The 20,223-nt window shown below is 46.0% G+C and overlaps 1 protein-coding gene across 1 annotated transcript; it reads right to left on the bottom strand.

Moving 5' to 3' along the window:
- Positions 1 to 2,698: 2,698 nt before the first annotated feature.
- Positions 2,699 to 19,594, bottom strand: Pits (Protein interacting with Ttk69 and Sin3A). Its single transcript, XM_078182340.1, has 5 exons — positions 17,911 to 19,594; positions 8,061 to 8,212; positions 7,730 to 7,916; positions 7,110 to 7,354; positions 2,699 to 6,911 (listed from the first exon to the last, which is right to left on the bottom strand). The coding sequence occupies exons 1-5, from the start codon at positions 18,617 to 18,619 to the stop codon at positions 6,771 to 6,773; spliced, it is 1,434 nt and encodes a 477-aa protein (XP_078038466.1). The 5' UTR covers positions 18,620 to 19,594; the 3' UTR covers positions 2,699 to 6,770.
- Between the last annotated feature and the right edge of the window lie 629 nt (positions 19,595 to 20,223).

The raw sequence follows: 20,223 nt of genomic DNA, 5'->3' as shown, positions 1-20,223 counted from the left end.
TACATAAAATCAATTAAATGAAATAAATTACCTAAAATAAATTACACAAAATAAATTACATAGAATAAATTACACAAAATAAATGCTTGTAACAAGTAGACATTCAGGATATCGTGAATATCACCGATGCATTCTTTCGCTTCCAGAGTCGAACCAGAGAGCATCACCATAATTCTTGGTTCGAGGAGCAACGTTCTAAAATTATAAAGGTTCTAAAGTGAAACTAGAATCGAGAGAACTTTCACGTGGTTGTCAATATCTAAACGAATGAAACTTAACAAAACACAGTATATTTCTATATTCTATTATCTCTATTATACAAATATTTAAGCAGGATAATTCGTCAAGTTCTTCTTTAAAAAGTCACTAAAATTATAAAACTCACTTTGAATCTATAATTATGCACGTCACTGTATACATATATCCATGTGCTACGTATACAGCGACGCGCATAATTATAGATTCGAGGCAGCCTTCACATTTTTAGTAATATTCAAAGAAGAGCTTAATAAAACTATACTATTTTTATATTACAGATGATAGAAAATAAAAATATACAGAAAAATATACGAAGTTCTGTCGAGCCTGTAACAAGGTACGCTGCTGTTAGCGAGCGGCAAGCCCTGACCAATCTAAACAATTTAATAGCGCAACGTCAACCATTCGAATTAAGCCATCGAACGGGTCGTCTAATAATAAAATCGTGACGAAAAGGTGAGATTCAAGCGAGCGGTCGCGCGTCGCCGGTGGAAAATATTTTCGTGCGGCGTTTCCCCAGAAACGACACCCATCCCCCCGCGAGCGCGTTGGATGCCAGAATATGGCGAGATGTCGGGCACACGTTGCCGTTCGTGCACGTGCCGTCGGCCGCCTGGGATCACGGCCCGTCTCCCCGGTTTCGGCACGTTCGGCCGGTGCGCGCACACGGTTGTCCCATCCTCTTTAAACGAAACACGGGGCCGACCCGTTGCGCAGACAGCGGAGCGTGGTTGGCATTCGAGCCGTCTGGGAGAGACAGATCAATATGCGCCGGTTTTCCCGTTTTCCTCCTTCGCCTCCCCTTCCGGTCCGCGCACCGACAGCACAGCCCTCCCCCCCACACGGTCGGCCATAACAGCCCTCCCCGCCGAGAACCTCTTTCTCTCTCTTTGGCCCACCTATCACACAACAGCTGAACATTGGCATTGATTTTCAAAGTTCAGGAAGTCTTCTGGAGCCGGGCGTGTTGTGACCGGACTGCACACGCGTCCGGGGACACGCGCGCTCTGATGGATGGAAGACGCAATGGTACGGTGGATGCGCTACCCGTAGAAAGTTTCGAAAGAAAGTAACCCGACCGGGGAGGATGACGTAACGAGAGGTTTCTTTTATCGCGGAAAAAGGCCTGGAAATTCCGGAAACACGGCTGCGATGTTCGCGCGTCAGAAATATGCGAAATCGATTCGTTGCAAGCGCGAGCAACGTACGCGGCATGCGAACCGCTCTGTTATACTGTTTTGCAGGCGTGTAGTTACTTTATAATTAATTGTTATTTTTTTTGCTCGGTTGACAACTGTTTTCTAATTATCCTGTCGAATTTGCGACGACTCGACTGCGGATTTTATGCATTGATTATAAAAATGAATATTGGAACGACTTCTTAACGTTATTAGAACAGAGAATGCATTTGCATTTGATTTATGCGTTATTGCATAATGTTCCGTAGTCTAATGGCATTGATGTGAAAATTACATTGAAAATTACATTGGCGTACTGCACGGCGTTTCTTTTTAGCATATATTTCGTAATGTACTTTATTATTAAAGTAATTTTTGGAAAGAAAATCAGGAATTTGCAGTGTAATAGTTTCTGCTTTTAAAAGACACGCAACGATTCTTTTCCACACCCGTTGGTCGAGATTATATGAATAACGATAGCCAGCATGGATCCCGTATACGCAATAGGTCTGCCAGAGGGTTCATTGATTTCGGAGAAGCTAGGACGCCGGAAGTTCTCTTGGTGTCATTGACATTGTCCTTCGCGTCTGGTATTGATCGACGAATTTGGCGGGAAGTTGAAAATTTGGGGCAGTTGACGGTGACGTACCGCTATAAACAGCCCTTGAGCGTTGCGTCTAAGGGCGGGGGTGTCGCATCTGAAAGTAAATCTCTCGACAGTTCCTCTATCGACTGGTGTAACACATAAAAAGATAATTTAAAAAAAAATTTTTAAAACAAATAACAATTTAAAAACAATCGTGAATTATCCTGGTTGAAACGATAAAATTTCGAATGTACATTTCTAGAAAGTAAACGTATAAAACTCTCTAAAAATATTAGGCCACCTGCTTATACAAAATAAATAAAAATAATGAAAAATAATGTAAAATATACTGCAATTTTTCATTCACTTTAGTAATTAAAATTCATGAAAAAAATTCACGTTGCTTTCATTGTTAAATAAAATATATCTACCCACTTGCTACAGCTCAATATAATTAACTTTGAAGTAAATTTTCGGATCTTTTATCAGTCTTTTTTTAAATTGATCCAATTTTCTGCAATTGTCTCGATACTTTCGCAGAGGTGGGGCGTTCAGAGTTGAAACACCTGCGTGAACCACGAGGAGAGAGCACGGACAACGTGTGAAAGGAAGGGTGGTGGTACCTGGAAAAAACATTGGAAGAACATCAGAATTTAGAAAAGAGAAACACCCACGATTGTTACACATCAACACATATATTTTTTGCTTTTGCATGTTGCATACATACGATAAACAGTACAGTGTTACGCGTTCCTCGAGGTATGGTATACTAGAAAATTTTCATTATCCACTACTACAATTGCTATTCGACATTATTCTGCCTCGTACTTCCGCTTTTCTTTCGTGTGTAGTTTGCGTGGCTATATGAGAGTCTATAAAAAAAAGAAGAAGAAAGAAAGAAATAAAGAAAGTAAGACCAAACAAACGGAACGAACGACACGAGCCGACGCGCGCTTGTAAAACGATTGGAGGGGCTTCGCAAACGGATGCCGTCTCTCGTTCGGGTACAATGTTTATTGTGCGCTCCAAGCGCTTCATTCCGAAAGGACGTGTGTGTTTGTGTCTCATGTATTGATAGTTCATCGAAAAATGGCTTGGTCGTCGACAACGAATTCGACTGCGATCTACCGAATGCGACGGGGGACACGCGATGGTGACTCTCCGGCGGTGATGACTCTCTGGCGGCGGTTGTCGTCGCCTTAGGAGGAAGAAGGAAGACTCTATATTCTTCCTCCTGAGAGAGCCGGATGTCACGAGACTCGGTTCTCTCCCGCGGCATTCCCCGGTTTCGCTCATCTGGCCGACCGACGATCCAACAAATTTTTTTTGTTCGGTAGTTTATTCGCTGCCGCTTTACCGAAAAAAGAGCGTACACAGGCTACCCGCCTCGGGGGAGAGGGGGACAACGCGGTGTACACACATCGAAGGACGCGAGCGTACGCATCCCAAAACCAATTCTCTCCTTGTCCGCAAAACATCGTCCAAAAATAGTATCGGGGGGGAAATTGAGCAAGCGTCAAAACGCGATCCGATCTCGCGATCCGAACGTCGCGGCGGTGGGGCGAGAGGTATACGCGGGAACGGATGGTGTGAACAAAAAAACATGGGCAACGATCGGCGCTCAGACGACGAACTCGACGACCAAAATGTATTCCGCGGGAACCCGCGCGTTGTCCCGACAAAGTACGCGATACGGAAAAAAAAGAAGAATATTACGAATACGGCTCCATGGATCCGCGGTGTGTGTGTGACAAACAAAGAGGTCGTATCTGCGTGAGAAAGTCTCGACTTATAAAGAGTTGCATTGTTTCATCGCTCTCGCTCTCACTCTCTCTCTCTCTCCCTTCTTTTGAAAATCGTCACGATTTATCTACGAAAAATTGTTAATCTTTATTTTCATGTTTGCACAGGGACGTATTTGACCCCTAAACGAGTGCCGTAATCAACTTTGACATCGAAGGTAGGGAACTACCTGCCTCGGACTAAAAAATATCACGTACAGCCTCTGTAAAGTATTGCTACGATCAATTGTGCTCCGTTCTCATTATCGGCACGCCTCCATCCCCTTCCATTCTCGCTCTATTTTTCTTTCTCTCTTCACCACTCTCTCTCGCTCTTTCTCTCCCGTCGTCGCATTTTCCCGGATTTCCTTGCACTCGCGCATACTCTCATCTCTCTCTCTCTCTCTCTTGCTTTCAGTCTCTCTCTCCCATAATTCTCAAACAATTTTCACGATATTTCGGTACATAAGTGTTGCTTACGCTACGCAGATAGCCTCTACGGGGGGAGGTGTGGTTGTCTCGTCGCGAAACAACGTTCAAAATCAAACGACGCCGGTTCGCGATCGAAACCGATCCCAAAAGATCCGCGACAAAATGGCGGTGGTGGATCAAAATGTTTCTTCGGCGGCGCGCCAACGACCCGCGGCGCCGCTTACTCAAAGAGGTCTACACAGCTAGCGCGCGGCTGCATTCGTCTCGCGAACATTTCCATTTTTTTTCCCTTTTTTTGCTACGTTCATTTTATCTCTTTGCTTCTTACGTTTCAATCGCCGCTCCCATCCCCATCATTGTGCTGATCTCCGTTTTGTACAAATATATATTTATTTACAAAAAAGTACCGCAAGCGTGCGAGAGAGTCCGTCCCCCCACCCTCCCGAATTTGGAAACGAGGGTGGGAGAGAGACACGCTGCTCGAACACGTGAGCGCGAACGTGTTGTCTTGCGTTCTTTCGCATCCTTCTCTTCCCCTCCTCTCTTTCACTTCCGTCAATACACCTCTCCTCTCTTTCTTCCCACATTCTTCTTCGTTTTAACGTTTTTTCTTTTCTTCCTTCTTTTTTTTTTAGACATAGCGAGTGTATGGTTCCTATTCGACGGGCGTACTTCCTCTTTTCATCGGCAAAAATGAAAAACCAAAAGGCCCTCGCACTTAAAGTCTAGCGATTAACTTAAAGGCGAAAGTGGACGTTACAACGATCGGACATCAGATCCGCGCTTACTTTTTTCTTTATGTGCTTTTCTCTTTTTCTTTTTCGTTTTCGCTTCTCCTCTTTAACCGTGACTCGCGTGAGAAACGATATGCTCGCCCTGCCGCCTCCCTCTCTCCCCGCGAACGTCCGGACGAGTCTCGCGAGAGATGCGTTAGACGAACAAAAAATATATATATATAACGGTGTGTACAAAGAATTCTCGAGAGGAAACGATCGAAAAAATGACATAAAATCAAGAACGGTGATGTATGCGTTCGAGCGCGGCTTGTGCGCGCGCGCGAGTCCGATGAACAAGAATGAAAGAAAGAAAGAAAAAAGAAAGAGTGAAATCGATGATGCGAATAGACGATATCTCTAGACATACGGTTCCCTTTTTTTAATTCTCGAGTTCGAATTGTTCGATTGGAAAACGAGTGTAACGAAAATAACGGAAAACATTTAGAGAAATAATAATTTAAGACGATAGAGAACACGCAAAAACGAAAAGTAAATTTCTTTTGTACATTCAAAAATGGTTACTCCTTTAGTCATAAGTTTTATTAATAAGGTGGTATGTACACATATACATAATGTACAGAAAAAACCCGTGCGCTGGGTCTAAATATGTCTCCGCCATGTTTCCTTTCTTTTCTTTTTTTTATGATACAACACGAGGGGTAACAGTAGAAAGAGTGTACAAATAAAAGATTAGAAAAGGACCGAACCGTGTGTCGGGAACCTCGCCCCGACCGGTTCAAAAAACCACCGAACGAACGCGCGTTTCGGTTTTCCGTTTTAATCCGCGATATCCACGCGATACAACGTGGTAAAAAAATAAAGTACAATACGACCGTACAACTTTTACGGCATCGTGTTTACGTGTATTGGTTGTCTGTGTGCGCGTGTGTATGTGTATATGCACGCGTGCGTGGGAGGCACGCTAGTCTGTATGTTTATAATGTGTTGCAGCAGCTCGGTAGTCCGCAGTTTCCGTTGGCGGTACACATCGTACTCGAAAAAAGAAAAAGAAAAGAAAAAAAGATTCGCGAGAATGCGCTCGCGATACAACAAACAATAAAGGCTGCTACCGGGCCTAAGTACAAACCCAAACCGGACACAAATCTCTCTCTCTCTCACGTTCTCTCTCTCTCTCTCTCGTTATCCCTGCGACACGTTCCTTTACATTATTCGTATAGAAACCGACTACAAAAAAAGTCCACGCGCGTACGTTTCGTTAGAATCCTTGCTCGTCAACCGTTCTACGACGACAATCATCCCGTATATACAACCCGCTCTCCTCTATGTATCCGTGTGTGTTATGTAGTGTGTGTTGTGTCCTCTGTGTACGCAAGAAACCGACGCCAACGTGCAAAAATTGCCAAAGACTTCTTCTCATGACCCGTTCAAAAAACGACTGATCGAAAAAAACGATCCGATCGAGATCTCGAAACATTATCGTTGCCATCGTGAATCGATCGACCCCGCCCAATGGCGACCGTCGCTGCCATTCAGCAACGAGACACCCGCGGGGAAACGAAAATCGTCCACTTTCCCCGGACAACGTCAAACAACGCTCGTGAAAATCCAATTTAACACCGACAACGTCTTTGGCTCGAATCGAGTGGATGTTGGCCGACAATACCGGCCAACAATCGATCATCACCACCATTACCAAAATGTAGAATTTCCAGTGGACCTTCACGGTTCCACCATGATATTCACCCTCCTGAGGAGGGTGGAAAATTTGAGCCCCGATTAAACATTTGACGAGAATCCCTTAAGTTTCTCTCTCCTTCTTCACCTTCAGGCCGGAGCCTGTGGTGTCGTCGCCCAAGATGGTGGCGATCTCGCCTTGCATGAATGCCCATGGCACTTGGCTGTTCGCCAGTGGACACTTCTCTCCGCTCGGGCAGTAAACCTGAAACGAACGGAATACGTATACATACATATACATACATACATATACATACATATATATATCGAACCGGTGAAATTAAGAGTCGTTAAAAAGAACCGGCCTAACGGTGGATTCAGGTTTTTTTTACGCGGCTAGGAAATTGGAATGTTAACCGGGCGAGAGAGACCGGCACCGACGACCACGTGAGAGTAAACCTACCTCTGAACCGGCACCCTGGCGCTTTATGCTCTCCCGGCTGCACGGGAAACAGAATTTGTGGTGCGGCACGCTGGGACATTGAACGAAGTGCGTGTCTTCGAGCCGTTCCTGGCACAGGGTACACTTCAGGATCGGTGCGGACACTTGTTCCGCTCCAGCTACCTGGGCGACAGCTCCTTCCGACGATGTCGTCACGGTCGTCGACGATACGTGCCTTGAACCACTGGACCTCCTACCCGATGGAACTATAAGCCAAGGTATTCCATCGATTACAAGTCGAATTACGTTAATAGCGTTAGCCTCGAGCTACCCCTAGCGCCAACCCTGCCCGATCAAACTACACTCCTCTCCAAAAGTATTAGGCCACTCACAGAAAATTCAATGAATTTACAGTGGTGATTGCATTGAACTGTATCAAGCAGATACACTTATGTACTTTTTACATTACTATAACAACCGCCAAGTTTATAAAAAGAAATTAAATTTTCTCTGTGACGATACTGATAGTTTTTAAGCAGGGTGTGTATAAGCCAATACGAGACATTCCGGAGACTATGCTTCGAACGAGGGTCGAACGAGAGCCCCGTAATAATTCTGGTTTTCAGCGAGAGCGCCCTTACCTGATCCGTTCGGGCTGTGTTGCGAGGTTCTCGAGGCACTGCGTTGCTGAGCATTCGCAGCCGTGGTTGGTGGGCTTCTGCTTGTCGGGCTGGGATTGTTCGGTGGTTGTGGCACTGATTCCGGCGACGCTAGATTGTCGGCGACGGACATGAGCGCGGCCATCGGCGATGGCCCATTCGTCGAACCCTGAAGAAGAAAAATTACGGTCAATTTCCATGTCGGTTAGAGAGACACCCTATAAATAATTCAGCGTCGCGCGAAGGCCGCGACCGGTTCGCGAAACAACTCCGCAGTCGCTTCGCGGAGGCACTGACATATGAACTTAATTACCTGATGGTGATTCGATTGTGGATTATCGTTGGAGCCCTCTTGGGCAGGTGGTGGCGGCGGCGGTGGACTTGTTCGTGGACGCAGAGGGGAGCCTCCACCGTTCGCCGCCACGTTTGCCGGCGCCAATGGGATCGAGGGGCCAACATATGCACCTGAAATGCAACAGTCAGTCAGTGAAAGGGCTCGAAAAAAGAAAAGAAAGCCTGCGCTACCGCGTAACGTGACCGAGCGCGATCTACCATGCGTCTACCTTGACAAAAATATTTCTTGCTCTGCAGTTATTCATTTAACCCCTTTCAGCATCTTTAAAATACCAAATTAAAAATTCTAAAATAATGTAGAAGGATTGAAAGTATTTTATAAACGTCGCGGTACTATTTTTTGATCGTTTAAGACGATTAAAGGAATGCTAAAATTTTTGCTATAATTCAATCATTTTGTACAAAAATCTGCAGTTGGGATGTAAACGTTCGTTCCTCGTTCTCTTCGGACGGGGATGAGTGTACGTGTCGCGATTAAACAGTGACCGAAATGGCACACCGGGAGACCCGGTTTCCTCCGGGCTAAAACTCTGCGGGCAGGTTCGACCGACTTCTTCGAACGTTTGCGCGTAGAATTATCAGCTGTCCGTTAAGTCGCACGAATTCCAATATTACCACGGCGGATTTATATTCCGCTGGAGGCACGCCGTGATCGAGGGAACACGACGTGCCTTCGATATCGACTCACCGCCACCGATTGCGCCCCGCGTGTATGTGTGTGTGCGCGCCGTGTCGTCCACGGTCTATACGGAATGCTTTTCGTGACTTATTTACTTTTCACGACCGCGACCGTCGCCGATACACACCACGGAATTTAGAGTACCCCTTGGGTGGATTCGAGCGCTCTACAGGACGTTATGAGGTTACGCATCTTGATATTGTTTACGAAGCCCCGGCCCTCGCGCGCGCCCGCTCGCATCTTAGGACACTTCTTGCCCGACGAGGAGGAGAGATCATTAACACGCGGTACACGCGCATATTGAAATACGTTGCATAAATCCCATTTGCATGGCACCATGGTGTACATTGTTTATATTGACACTGTAATGCAAGATACTGCGTAACAACGTACGGCAACGCGAATTCCGCGATAGCACATGTCGCTCTACTGTATCCGTATGCTGTTGTTCGCGGTGAACCCATCGAACACACTAAGGGCCTCTGACATGTATTCTCTTTTATAAAAATCACGAGACTGAGTCTGATTTGCACATCCTATTATTATGAAAGTATTAAAGACAATTTAGATTAATTTTTCAGATTAATTATAACTTTAGATTAATTTTAATTTAATTTAGATTAATTAATAATAAAGACAGATTAGCAACAAAGTAATTTCGGCTCTAAAAGCAAAATTACAACACGCTCTCTACGTGTGAGAACAGAAAATATATAGTTACCACCCGAATGTAGCAAATGATTGGATAAATTACACTGACCGAGACACACCTACTGCAATCAAAACAGTAGAAGATTTAATTGAAACCTGTTTCTACATTTGTACAATGTATACTAGTTAATTTTCCTGCTCGATAGATTCAGCGGTAATTATGATACAGCGATGTGCCACCACCCTCGCCGTACGCCGCGCGATGCTACTATTCAGCGACGTCGACGTGGTCTGAATGATCACAGACGTGTACAAGTGTGGACGGTTGTGAAGCAGAATTTGGAAAGCGTGCAACGGATACAATAACATGCAGGCATTTCGGTAGTCTAGTTAACATTTCCTGAAAACGTGATCCCGGTCGACTCCGTCGCCAGCCGCCGTTCACTTCGTCGAATCGATTACACGTTAAGAAAGGTCAACAAACAAAACCCGGGACACGCTTGTTTTCTCGAATTCGCTAAAATGTTACGTCAATAATTATGAAGAGAAAAAAATGTTTACCCCGGCCCCACGTGTTAGATATCCCCGCGACCCTGGACAATTCATGCACGGCAGTATTAAAGTATCCCCATAAGTTTCCTCCTTTTTTTCTATGTGAAATCAATAGACGATATTTGTTTAAGGTTGAACCGTCTTTGCTCTATTACCTTCTTCCAGCTCTCTGGAAGCCTCGTTATGCCCTATTTTCAAAACAGTTCCCATTCACAAAATATTCATCGAGCCGCGTTTTTATTTTGCATTTTACAAAAGACTTATGGGACAATATTAAATCTGGTAATAATTATCTCATCGTTTCGCGCGTTTCCGACTACGGCAGAAGGTGTCGCCTCGAATCGAAGCGCGCGTTTTCTCTCGACGAGAAGAAACCCCGACGATAGTTCAACACGTAAACGGTTCTTCTCTGCTATAATAAATCGTGTTCATTCACTGCGGACGATCAATGGAGCCGGCACTTTCTAATTGGCCAAGAAAGTTAGCGAAATTTCGAAAAAGAATCACTACGAGAGCTTTTCTAAAAACAGAAGCGCGGCGCTCCTCCACACACACGTTCGACAGAAATTTCCAAAGGTGTATTATCTCGTCTCCGTAGCGTCGCGCGCGTCCCGCCGATATTATCCATTCAGCTTTATCGATCCTACGCAACGGAATTTACTGACAACGCGCTATTTCTTTCCCGGTTATCGTCTCATTATTTCTGCCCCGGGTGATGTTTACACGGGCTCCGAACCACCGTACGGAGAAACGCGTTCCCCCGTTGGCGAGATAAGCACGAATCGATATTAAAAGCCACGATTTCGTCACGTTCCGGCACAGGGACAGGACCGTGTGACACACGCGATATCTCCTATCCAACCGTTCTCCAGTGCAACGCAGCATCCGCGCGCACGTACAACGGGCCACAAGAACGTATTCGAACGCTTTCTGTGTGTGTAACTTTGGCTATCTCCTACGTTGAATAAATATTTAGCGACTCCCAATTGCCGCGTCGTATGTTTAAATAAATATACATCTCGTAAGGAAAAAGGTACTTTGCGGTACGTCGAGGTATAGTATATAAAGGTCGAAATAGAACGAAGTTTCGATTCGGTTGAAAACGTAGCCTGCATAATTAAAAAGGATGACGTTGATTGCCGGCTCTTGGATGTTTGTTTCGAGTAGGTAACTTACCGAAAGTTATTTCAAAGAGTAAGCGCGGCGAAAATAGCATCGAGAGATAATTTCCGTTCGAAGAATGTTGGAAATAGTAGACCTTTACTTCGTGATATATTCGTTCAGCTTCTTTGAATCGATACCGTGCCCGCGAACGAGTTATCTCGACGCTAAACGCGCCGAGGTCTAAAAGCGACCGATACGCGTTGCCTTGTAAGAGTCGCGAGATTCAATTTATATAAATTCTGAAAAATTTCGTGACTATCATTAAGAAATATTGTAAGCAGTTTCGTGGTTCCGAATATTATTACGTCATTTTCCTATAATTATTAATAATTTGAATTATCATTGAATTTAATTTCATAAAATTCAAAAATATTTTACACAATTCGATAAGTTTAAAATAATCCTGTAAACCATTTAGGGGTTAACGCATAGCCAAAATGTTAAATGTATGTACGTAGTATTTTTATCTAATTTATACATTCCACGAAGTTAACTTGGACATGTTTTCATTTCGCATAAAGCTCCTCAGACCGGTTACAAAACAATGTACGTTAGTTGCGATTAGGCCTTGGTAGTTCTAGCGTCAAGATAAGATGATATTATTCATCGAACACATGTCGATTTAAATTCTAGACCATCGAATACTCATGAACGATATTTCAGATGGTTTTTCCCGAAATTTTACCCGTCTTTGCTAGAGTCGTAGAGGAAGAGAGAAGGAGGGAGAGAAAGAGAGAGAGAGAGAGAGGGTGCGCGCGCGTGTATGTGTGGTTTGTCATCGAGAAGACTTGTGACCGGTACTTTTCCGTGACGCGGCTCTGATAGAGCCGAGGACCGAACGGCTGCCGCATCTCTCTATATCTCTCTCTCGAATCGTGCGAAGAAACGTAGCGGCCGGAGGAAGCGAAGGAAAAATGGTGGACGCGCGGGTCCGGACGAGCAGTCGGCGGAGCACGCGTACGCAGGCGCGGTTTTATAACAGACATCATCGCATCGCGCACGTAGGCGGCTGGCTTAGTCACACTCTGCGCTTTGTATATCACTGCTAACAGGTCAGCCACGTACAGGGTGTTCGGTTCGACCAGCCAAAATAATACAAGGCCTAATAATATCGACACTTAAATATATTTAATTAATATTTAAATATATCTGACGTCTAATAATGCAACATCTCTCGACAGAACGACTGAAAAATATGTTGCGAAAAATTGTTAAATAATAAACGATCCTACCTATGCTTCTCAGCTGTATTTAATCAGTAACTAATAACGAATAATAATTAATTGAGAATGCATTTTACTTTGGCGCGGCAAACACCCTGCGCGTATCCCCGGTCTCGTCTCAAGAGCACGAGAGTCCTACACGCCGCCGCGTCGTTCCATGCCGCAGACAACACGCGCTCGAGCTGACGCACTCTATACAATGGTTCCGAAAACCTATTCTTAGACCGCGCGCATAGGAACCCCGAGAGATAACCTTGGGAATTGTTAATGAAACGAGAAAACAACGCCGTTCCGAGTCGTAAAACGAAATGGCGGGTGCTATCCGGCCCGGAATTTAGCCAGATGGAAATCAGTGGGAATTACGAGGGCCCGCGGGGGCATGGTGGTCGTAAAACGTAGCCAGTTTTCTATAAACCTCTGCTGCCTCTCTTACAACACCCCCCGCGCGCGCGTGCATTCCTCCTCGTACGGACCGACCCTTTACTTGGTTCCTTTTAAATCTCGTTTCCGGGAACCTTTTTTTACTACAGCCTGCCGGTGACGTCACACATTTTTACTAGGCTCTATAGCGAAAGCTAATTAAGAATTTAGGAGTGGAATGGGATAGAATATTAAGTGGGATGTTCGTTGAAATTTTTAATACGATATTGAGTAACATATTCAGTAAAATATTGAGCAAAATATTAAGTAAAATATTGAGTAGAATATTGAATAAAATACTGAATAAAATCATAAAAGTATTATCGCTATAATTCCGTCGAACGGTTCTCGAGACGCATGAGAAACGCTTGACGAGCACCCACCCGGTAGACTGAGACACGAGGAGACACGCATCAGCGGTGGGATGAACGCGATAATCGTTCGGTGACGTAGCACTGAGACCGATGTATTATACATACACGCGGTAGAGCGCTGTATCCGTACGCGATCGATGTGGAGTGTTGTTGAGGAACTCGCGTAGCGTGGCGATCATTTCGAAACAAAATAGACTTCGCTCCTGTTACCCAGCGTTGACAGCCGTCGTTTCTCACCAGCCTCCCAACACATGCACCCCCCCTCGGCCATCCTATATGTGTCGGACTAATCAATCGGAGGTAGAACGATATGTATTTTCGACGCATGATTGCTCTAGATTCTCGTCATTCCGAAAGCCCGCCCCCTTACCCGGCTCTACGGTCGACATCGATTCGGCACGACTCGAGAAAATGGCGAATAAATAAAAATGGGAGACAACGGATCTCTTCGATCATTCCTCTCTATATTACCAAATTATTAAAACCTTCGGGAATTTCATGTTGATCGAATTACGATTACAATTCGACAAATAAGTACATTAATAAAAAACGTGAGCTATGTAATAATAATTCTCCTGCTTTTTTTATATCAAGTTGACTGCCCCAATTACATTTATAATGTTTACAAACACAAGTCAACATATTTGATATTAGTACGAAGCGCATCGTTCTCAAAACGAAGTAAACAGGCGCGAAGTATCCCGTTCAATGGATCCCCTGTATCGGATTAATCTCGAAAATTAGCGGCGCGTAAGCGTTTCGTGCAATTACGCTGCATTATTAGCGGGAACAGGAGTGCGCGCGAGGTGTGGCGGGGGAGAGCGTGTAACGCGCGCACAGATAACACGGAACGTAGCAATAAATATAAGCGCAGCCGGTCGGGGAAAGAAAATGTACATATATCGTGTGTGCCCGGCAGTCAGATGATTGTACGCGAAATTCTATCGAGCGACGGAGCGCTCTACGCGATAAAGATACGAGAGGACGGACACGTTCGTGTCTTTTGCTGCGACTGTGTTCCCGACACTGTATTTACACAGAAACGCGTAACGCGTAGCGGTCAGAATTACGAAATTATCGCGCGACCGATCCGCCATCGCCTACGTAATCGTAGCGATTTTTCAAGCGAGCCTGCGCCGCAAGGCAACATTGTCGTCCAGCAAAAAGAAACGCGGGAAAAATCTGCGCGCCGATCGAAAAACGGCGGCGAGAAACTTTTTGAAAACTTTCCTGTCATATCTTACCGTTTATTTCCGGACGCTAATATCTTTGCCAGCGGTAATCTATTTTTATCGGGACACGCATACGCAGATTTCAATTCTATCTCTCGGCCGGAAACGCCGGCTTTAAAGGGGTGAAAAATTTAAAAAACAATGAAGCCGTGTTTCGACAGAGAAACCCGACGGACGAAACGGCAGTCGTTCTAGAAAATCTACCAGGACGGGTTGGTGCTCGGATCGTCACGGTTATTACGGTCATTTGAACGGAACTATTCTTAATAGATGCTTGCCCCGCGCCTTCGCGAGATTTCATAGCGTTTCATAGACCGTGTTTATTCCCTCCGCCGATTTATCTATTACTCGATACGAACCGATTTAAGGTCAGGTAACAGAAAAATACCTGGAGCGAGGTAAAACGGATAGCCGTCCCGTTACCTCCCCAGAAAATATAATTCATCGCTTCCACGGCATTAAACTCACTGAACACGATTCCGATTCGTTCGCTAATACGGTATATCCTTCCCTTTCCTATCCAGCAGCACGCATTTTTCACTTTTCATATTGTGTTACTTTTACTTGACGCGCCGGTGTCGCTCGATATTATGCACAAATGTGTGTTCCACGCATCGACGAGTCCACCGCGGATCTTTGTACGAACTTGTTTGTGTGTCATTGCGTAATATAAATTTCCTCGATGCGTCGGCGATCGAATAAAAATAAGATCGAAGAACGATTCTCTATACTACAGTTTACTGTTCTTTTTTACAATTTCCATTCGACGGAGATACGCGCGCAAAAATGTTAAATGAGTCTATTGAAAATGTGAAAAAAAAGAAAGTATTGTTTATTGAATACCGGCAACGAACGGTACAATATCGATGCGGAATAATAAAAAGAGTGTTTATCGGACAGAAAACGTGATCGGACAATTTTCAAAACTGTATTATTTACTGAACGCGAAAAAAAGAACTGGTCCGAGGATCGCGTGCGTGTAATCACCGTAACCGAAGCTAGCCATTCGACAACCGTAAACACACGCGTTAAGGTCGAATTAGAAAGTGGCCAGAGTGTCGAAATAACGGTCGATGACCAAGGTCGGGCCGCGGCGCGGGTCTGTACGTAGAGGTACGTACGTACGACGGACGTACGGGCGGCAAAACGCTTCGCGTTTCGAACCGTCTCTCGTCAATGAGAGAGCCTACTACGAAAAAAGAGCGCAAGAAAAAGGGGGCCACGCTACAGTTAGCTCCGCGATGCAGCGAAATATCGTGCCGCCGCCGCCGCGGACTGCGAACCGGTTTTCATGAAAGTGGCCGCAGCGCGCGCGCCGATACGATCGGATTAACACAGTAGGAACGGATTATTTTACGCGGCGATCAGAAATTCAAATTCTGTTCTACGCTGCTGCTGTGTAGACACATTCGAAAGTAATGCGATTCACAAACGGCCCATAATTGGTAAACAGAGTGAATGCGCGCGAACACGAGCTCCTTCTTTCGCGGAACGCCGATGGCGTGCTCTCTCTCTCTCTCTCTTTGCAAAAGGGCATCGACTGCGCAAAAAAATATATTAGGGTGTTCCATAAATTTCTTCCTTTTTTAATGCCAAATCAATCGTCGATATTTGTCGTTTAAGGCTGATGTATTGTGCTATATATGATCCGTTCTATTCTATGATCTTCTTCGTTTTTATTTCGCTTTTGGATCCGGTTACATTTATCACGGAATTTTTTATCGAGAGAAGCAGGTATTTTTTAAATGCACAGAAGAACTTTCTTTAAACGAAGGTCCTGGATTTTTATCGAGCACATTCACGAGGTCGTGCATAGCGTGGCGCGGAAAAGTCTTATAGGACACCCTAATATTCTCGGCGACGGTTAAACGCAATCGGCGTTCTGGAGAGGCCGACCTAGCCCAACCGACCGCTGTCCGTTAGGATTCACTAATCAAAATTATACTCGCAAAATGATCCGCCGTCGACAAGATTCGTAATAAAGCAACAACGGTCTCATTCATTGTGTCTAAATATACCGTGTGACGTCATCCGATCGGACGTCACCGCGCGGCAACTCGTATCTTTTGGTCGTCCCATCACGTGCTCGACGTACGTCTCCTTTATACGCGTTTGGACGACTGCCGGTCTCGTCCAGAATGAAGGAACCGGCTTTGGAATACAAGAGAGCCGAGCTCTGCGCTGATACGTTCATCGTCGAAAACGAGAGAGAGAGAGAGAGAGAGAGAGATCCTTTAACCCCTTGCAGTCGTATCGAGCTTATACATAGGTGACATGCTGGTCGGAATTAATTTTCATTGAACAAAACAGTAATCCATAATATACACGATTAAGAAGAAAAACAGAACTTAATCATTCGTTTTTTAAGGTTCGGATACATGTAACACGATAATATGTTTTAATTTTATGCAGACATAAAAAGAATAAATAAACAGTTTCTTCGTTGGCTGAGAGTAGACACACGACCGCAAAGGGTTAATCCGGCTTTGATTCTTCGAAGCCCGAGGGCCGCGTCTTTTAACGCACGCTACGGCTCTTTTCTCCTGCCAGATGGCCACGCGACCACTAAAACGTATTTCTATTTTTACCGTCCACCAATCAGATCGAGCCAAACACCGTTTGCTTTAAAAATGTCTATGGGATGACTGGTGAGACACGAGGAACGACTTCATTTCTTTTTTTTTATTTATTAAATCTGCAGCGAGTTCGATGCGAATTATTTTCCTCTGGTTTCTTTTATTTGAACGCTTTATCTCATCGACGGAAGGAAATATAAATTGAAGGAGCTTGGAAAAATGGTGTATGCGCTCGCTAAAACGGCAGAATCCATTTTAAGGATCGACGATCGATTACAGTTTTTGATATATTCGCGAAAAAATTATGCTGCCATTTATACGTCGAATTCTTGTTTCAGACGTGCACACATCGGGGCATCGTGTACGCGCGAGCCATCTTTTTGTTCCCGCATACACGTCGCGGTTACTAAACACGCGACATTTTGTCCCTAATTTTGGTACTAAATGAAAGAGGAAAATATTTGATCAGAATATTGTCCTTTGCAATTAATATTTAAAAGAATTCGCGAACGTTTCCTCTCTTTATCTCTCTCTCTCTTTAAAAGAAAACTAATAAAAGCACATTGCTCCTCCGATTTACGTTTCCTCCCGACGATAAAATAAAGCGTTTCGAAGAGAAGCCGTAGGAAAATAATCGGATTTAGGGCAGAAGTCACTGAACTGCAGATTTACCGGAGAGAGAAAAAAAAACTCTAAAGAAACATCTCGTTTACACTGTGTTCGGATTCAAGTCGAGTTATTTGCTGGAATCGGTGTGTATCGGAAACAGCAGCAGCAGCAGCAAGAAGATCGCACTTTCGGGAGACATCGTTCAGCTGGACGCGAATTCCAAGAATGGTGGGGTCACGTGACGCGGGCCGAATTTACGACGGCGGAAATGCAACGGGAGCGAGGGATCGGGGTTGGCCGCCGTACACCGTGCCATCTGTGAAACTCACCGTTCGACTTGAATGTGGTGGCGGTCTCGAAGCTGGGCGCCCTGACCGGGTGTTTCTCCTTGTTTCTATCCTGGACGTAGCTGACGGCGAGGCCGGTGGGCAGGGAATCGCCCCTGGTCAATGGCGGCCTGACCGGATGCTGTTCCTCCAAAGAGAGCCTCTTGTCCGCGTGCTCGTCCTCGTCGATAGTGGAGATCCCGCGTTTGAGCTGTGCGATGCCCCTGTTGTGGCTGAGGTTCACGTGATGCGCCACCGCGGCTAGGTGGGCGTTCGGGATCCTCACGTTGTTGCTCTTCATGCCATTTTGAATTTCATGAGTCTCCTCGTGTTGGCGCGCCATGGTGAGCCTGGCGGTGCCGGAATTAAATTCGGTGATCGAATTTCTATGATGCAGCTGGGAGTAGCCGGCGATGTTGTGATGCCTCGAATGGCTCTGACCCGTGTTCTGTATCGGCAGAACGTCCATGTTCGTCCCGCCGTTGTGCTCCGTGTGCCCGGTCGTCCTGTATGCCTTGGTCGTCGACGACCTGGCCTCTTGGAAACCGTGCGCCTTCTTCATCTGTTTAGCCGATTCCAGGACCAGGTCTATCCTGTCCGCGCCCTCGTAGTTCACGCAACCGCGACAAACGGGCTCGGAATAGTCCAGGATCATCGCCCAGGGCATCCTGGGCAGGTCGCACAAGTAACACTGCGTTCTCTTCCCCATCATTTTTGCAAGACAGCTTTTTCACGTCCGTGTATAGGCGGCGATCGACGACAAACCGTTCTCCTTTATCACTCACATCCACACTTTTAACGCGCGTTCTATCCTGATTCCCGTTTACCCGACCGCTTCTTCGATCGACGCACACTCTCTTCGGTCAACAACTTCGCACAGACAGAGTCGGTTCTCTTATACTCGTTTACAGCATATTCGGGGACGCCCACGGGACGCCGTTGGTCGGATCGTGTGACAAACACCGCGTATACGTATATATGTTATATATACAAAACACCACGCGAGAACAACTTCACACTAATGGAAAATATAATGATCACTTCGATACTCCCACCGAGTGAGTTTCACGCTTCCTTTCCACTCGTCGAGGTGCCGTGGCTGCATGGAACGACGCAGAGCGGCCGAAGCAAATAGGGAACGCAGCAGCAGCAGCAATAGCGCAGCCCGTACCGTCGATTCGATTATTTGTTTAAACGCGAACAAAACCCGTTTCGATGTGCGGTACACTGCGTTTAATTACGGCCGGCGGCCCGAGCCGAGCTGCCGCAGCGGAGAATAAAAAGAGCACGACACTACGACGCCAGATATATATTTTTGCCGCAACTTACTCGCTCGCAGCGAAATCGTTCACGAAAACCAAGCGGATCGGTGGTTCGATCGAGGGGGGGGGCCGCGCCGAGCGTCGACGCCACCGGGATTGGAGAGACGGACACGATGGACGAAACTAAGGAATCGTATTCTAGGTTGAACACGAGACACCAGACAAAGTAAATGGTATGCGCGCTCACGACACGACGTGCGGCTCTCGCTCGCCTGGTTGCCGTACGAGGAGACGAACGGAGACGAACGCTCGAGAATGCGGCGGTAAAGCGGAGCTACGGGTGTCGGTCCCCCCTCCTCTCGCCCTTCGGCCTGCCCCAGGCTCGCTCGCTCGCTCGCGTTTCCCTCACCCCGCCGCCCACTTACACTAGCCGCGTATACACCACGCACGGGTTCGACACAACGACGGCTGACGACGACACAGCGACGGCTACGACGCGCTCCGCCAATCGGGCGTTGTGGCGTCATGCCGCGTGACGTCATAGTCGCGAGCCGCGAGGCCGCGCATGCGCGCCACCGGCCGCCCTAGGGGGACACGTAGTCAGCGACCGGGACCCGAGCGCGAACGGATCGCGACGGTGGGAGGAAGACGGCGAATAGCGAGGGGAAAAAGAAAGATGGAGATTGTACGCGCGCGCACTTGATCAGCGTACCCACTCTTCTCGCGACGAGAGGCCCACTTTACACCGGAGAAAATGCTGCTAACGAACCACCGCTCGGAATGATTTCGTGTAATTTTTTATGAAACAACGAATATCGAAATATTCGCAGAAGTTTAATGCTATTTCCAAATGCTGTTTGATTCGATGCGTGAAAGAAAGTACTGTTTCGTGATATTTTTTCGTTTAATGCTCTAGAAAAGCGCTATTATTTGTCTTTGGTTATGAGAAAATACTATCTTTTGTTTATAGTCCGATCAAAATGTAACGTATAACATGATACATTGTTGCAACGGCGCGTCTTCCATTACGGATCGAGAGGACAAAATAGCGTTT

The sequence above is a fragment of the Augochlora pura genome, chromosome 6, assembly GCF_028453695.1.
Source record: "Augochlora pura isolate Apur16 chromosome 6, APUR_v2.2.1, whole genome shotgun sequence".
Taxonomy (NCBI): Eukaryota; Metazoa; Arthropoda; class Insecta; order Hymenoptera; family Halictidae; genus Augochlora; species Augochlora pura.
Note: the sequence above shows the minus strand (reverse complement) of the source record. Positions and strands in the feature narration are given on the sequence as shown.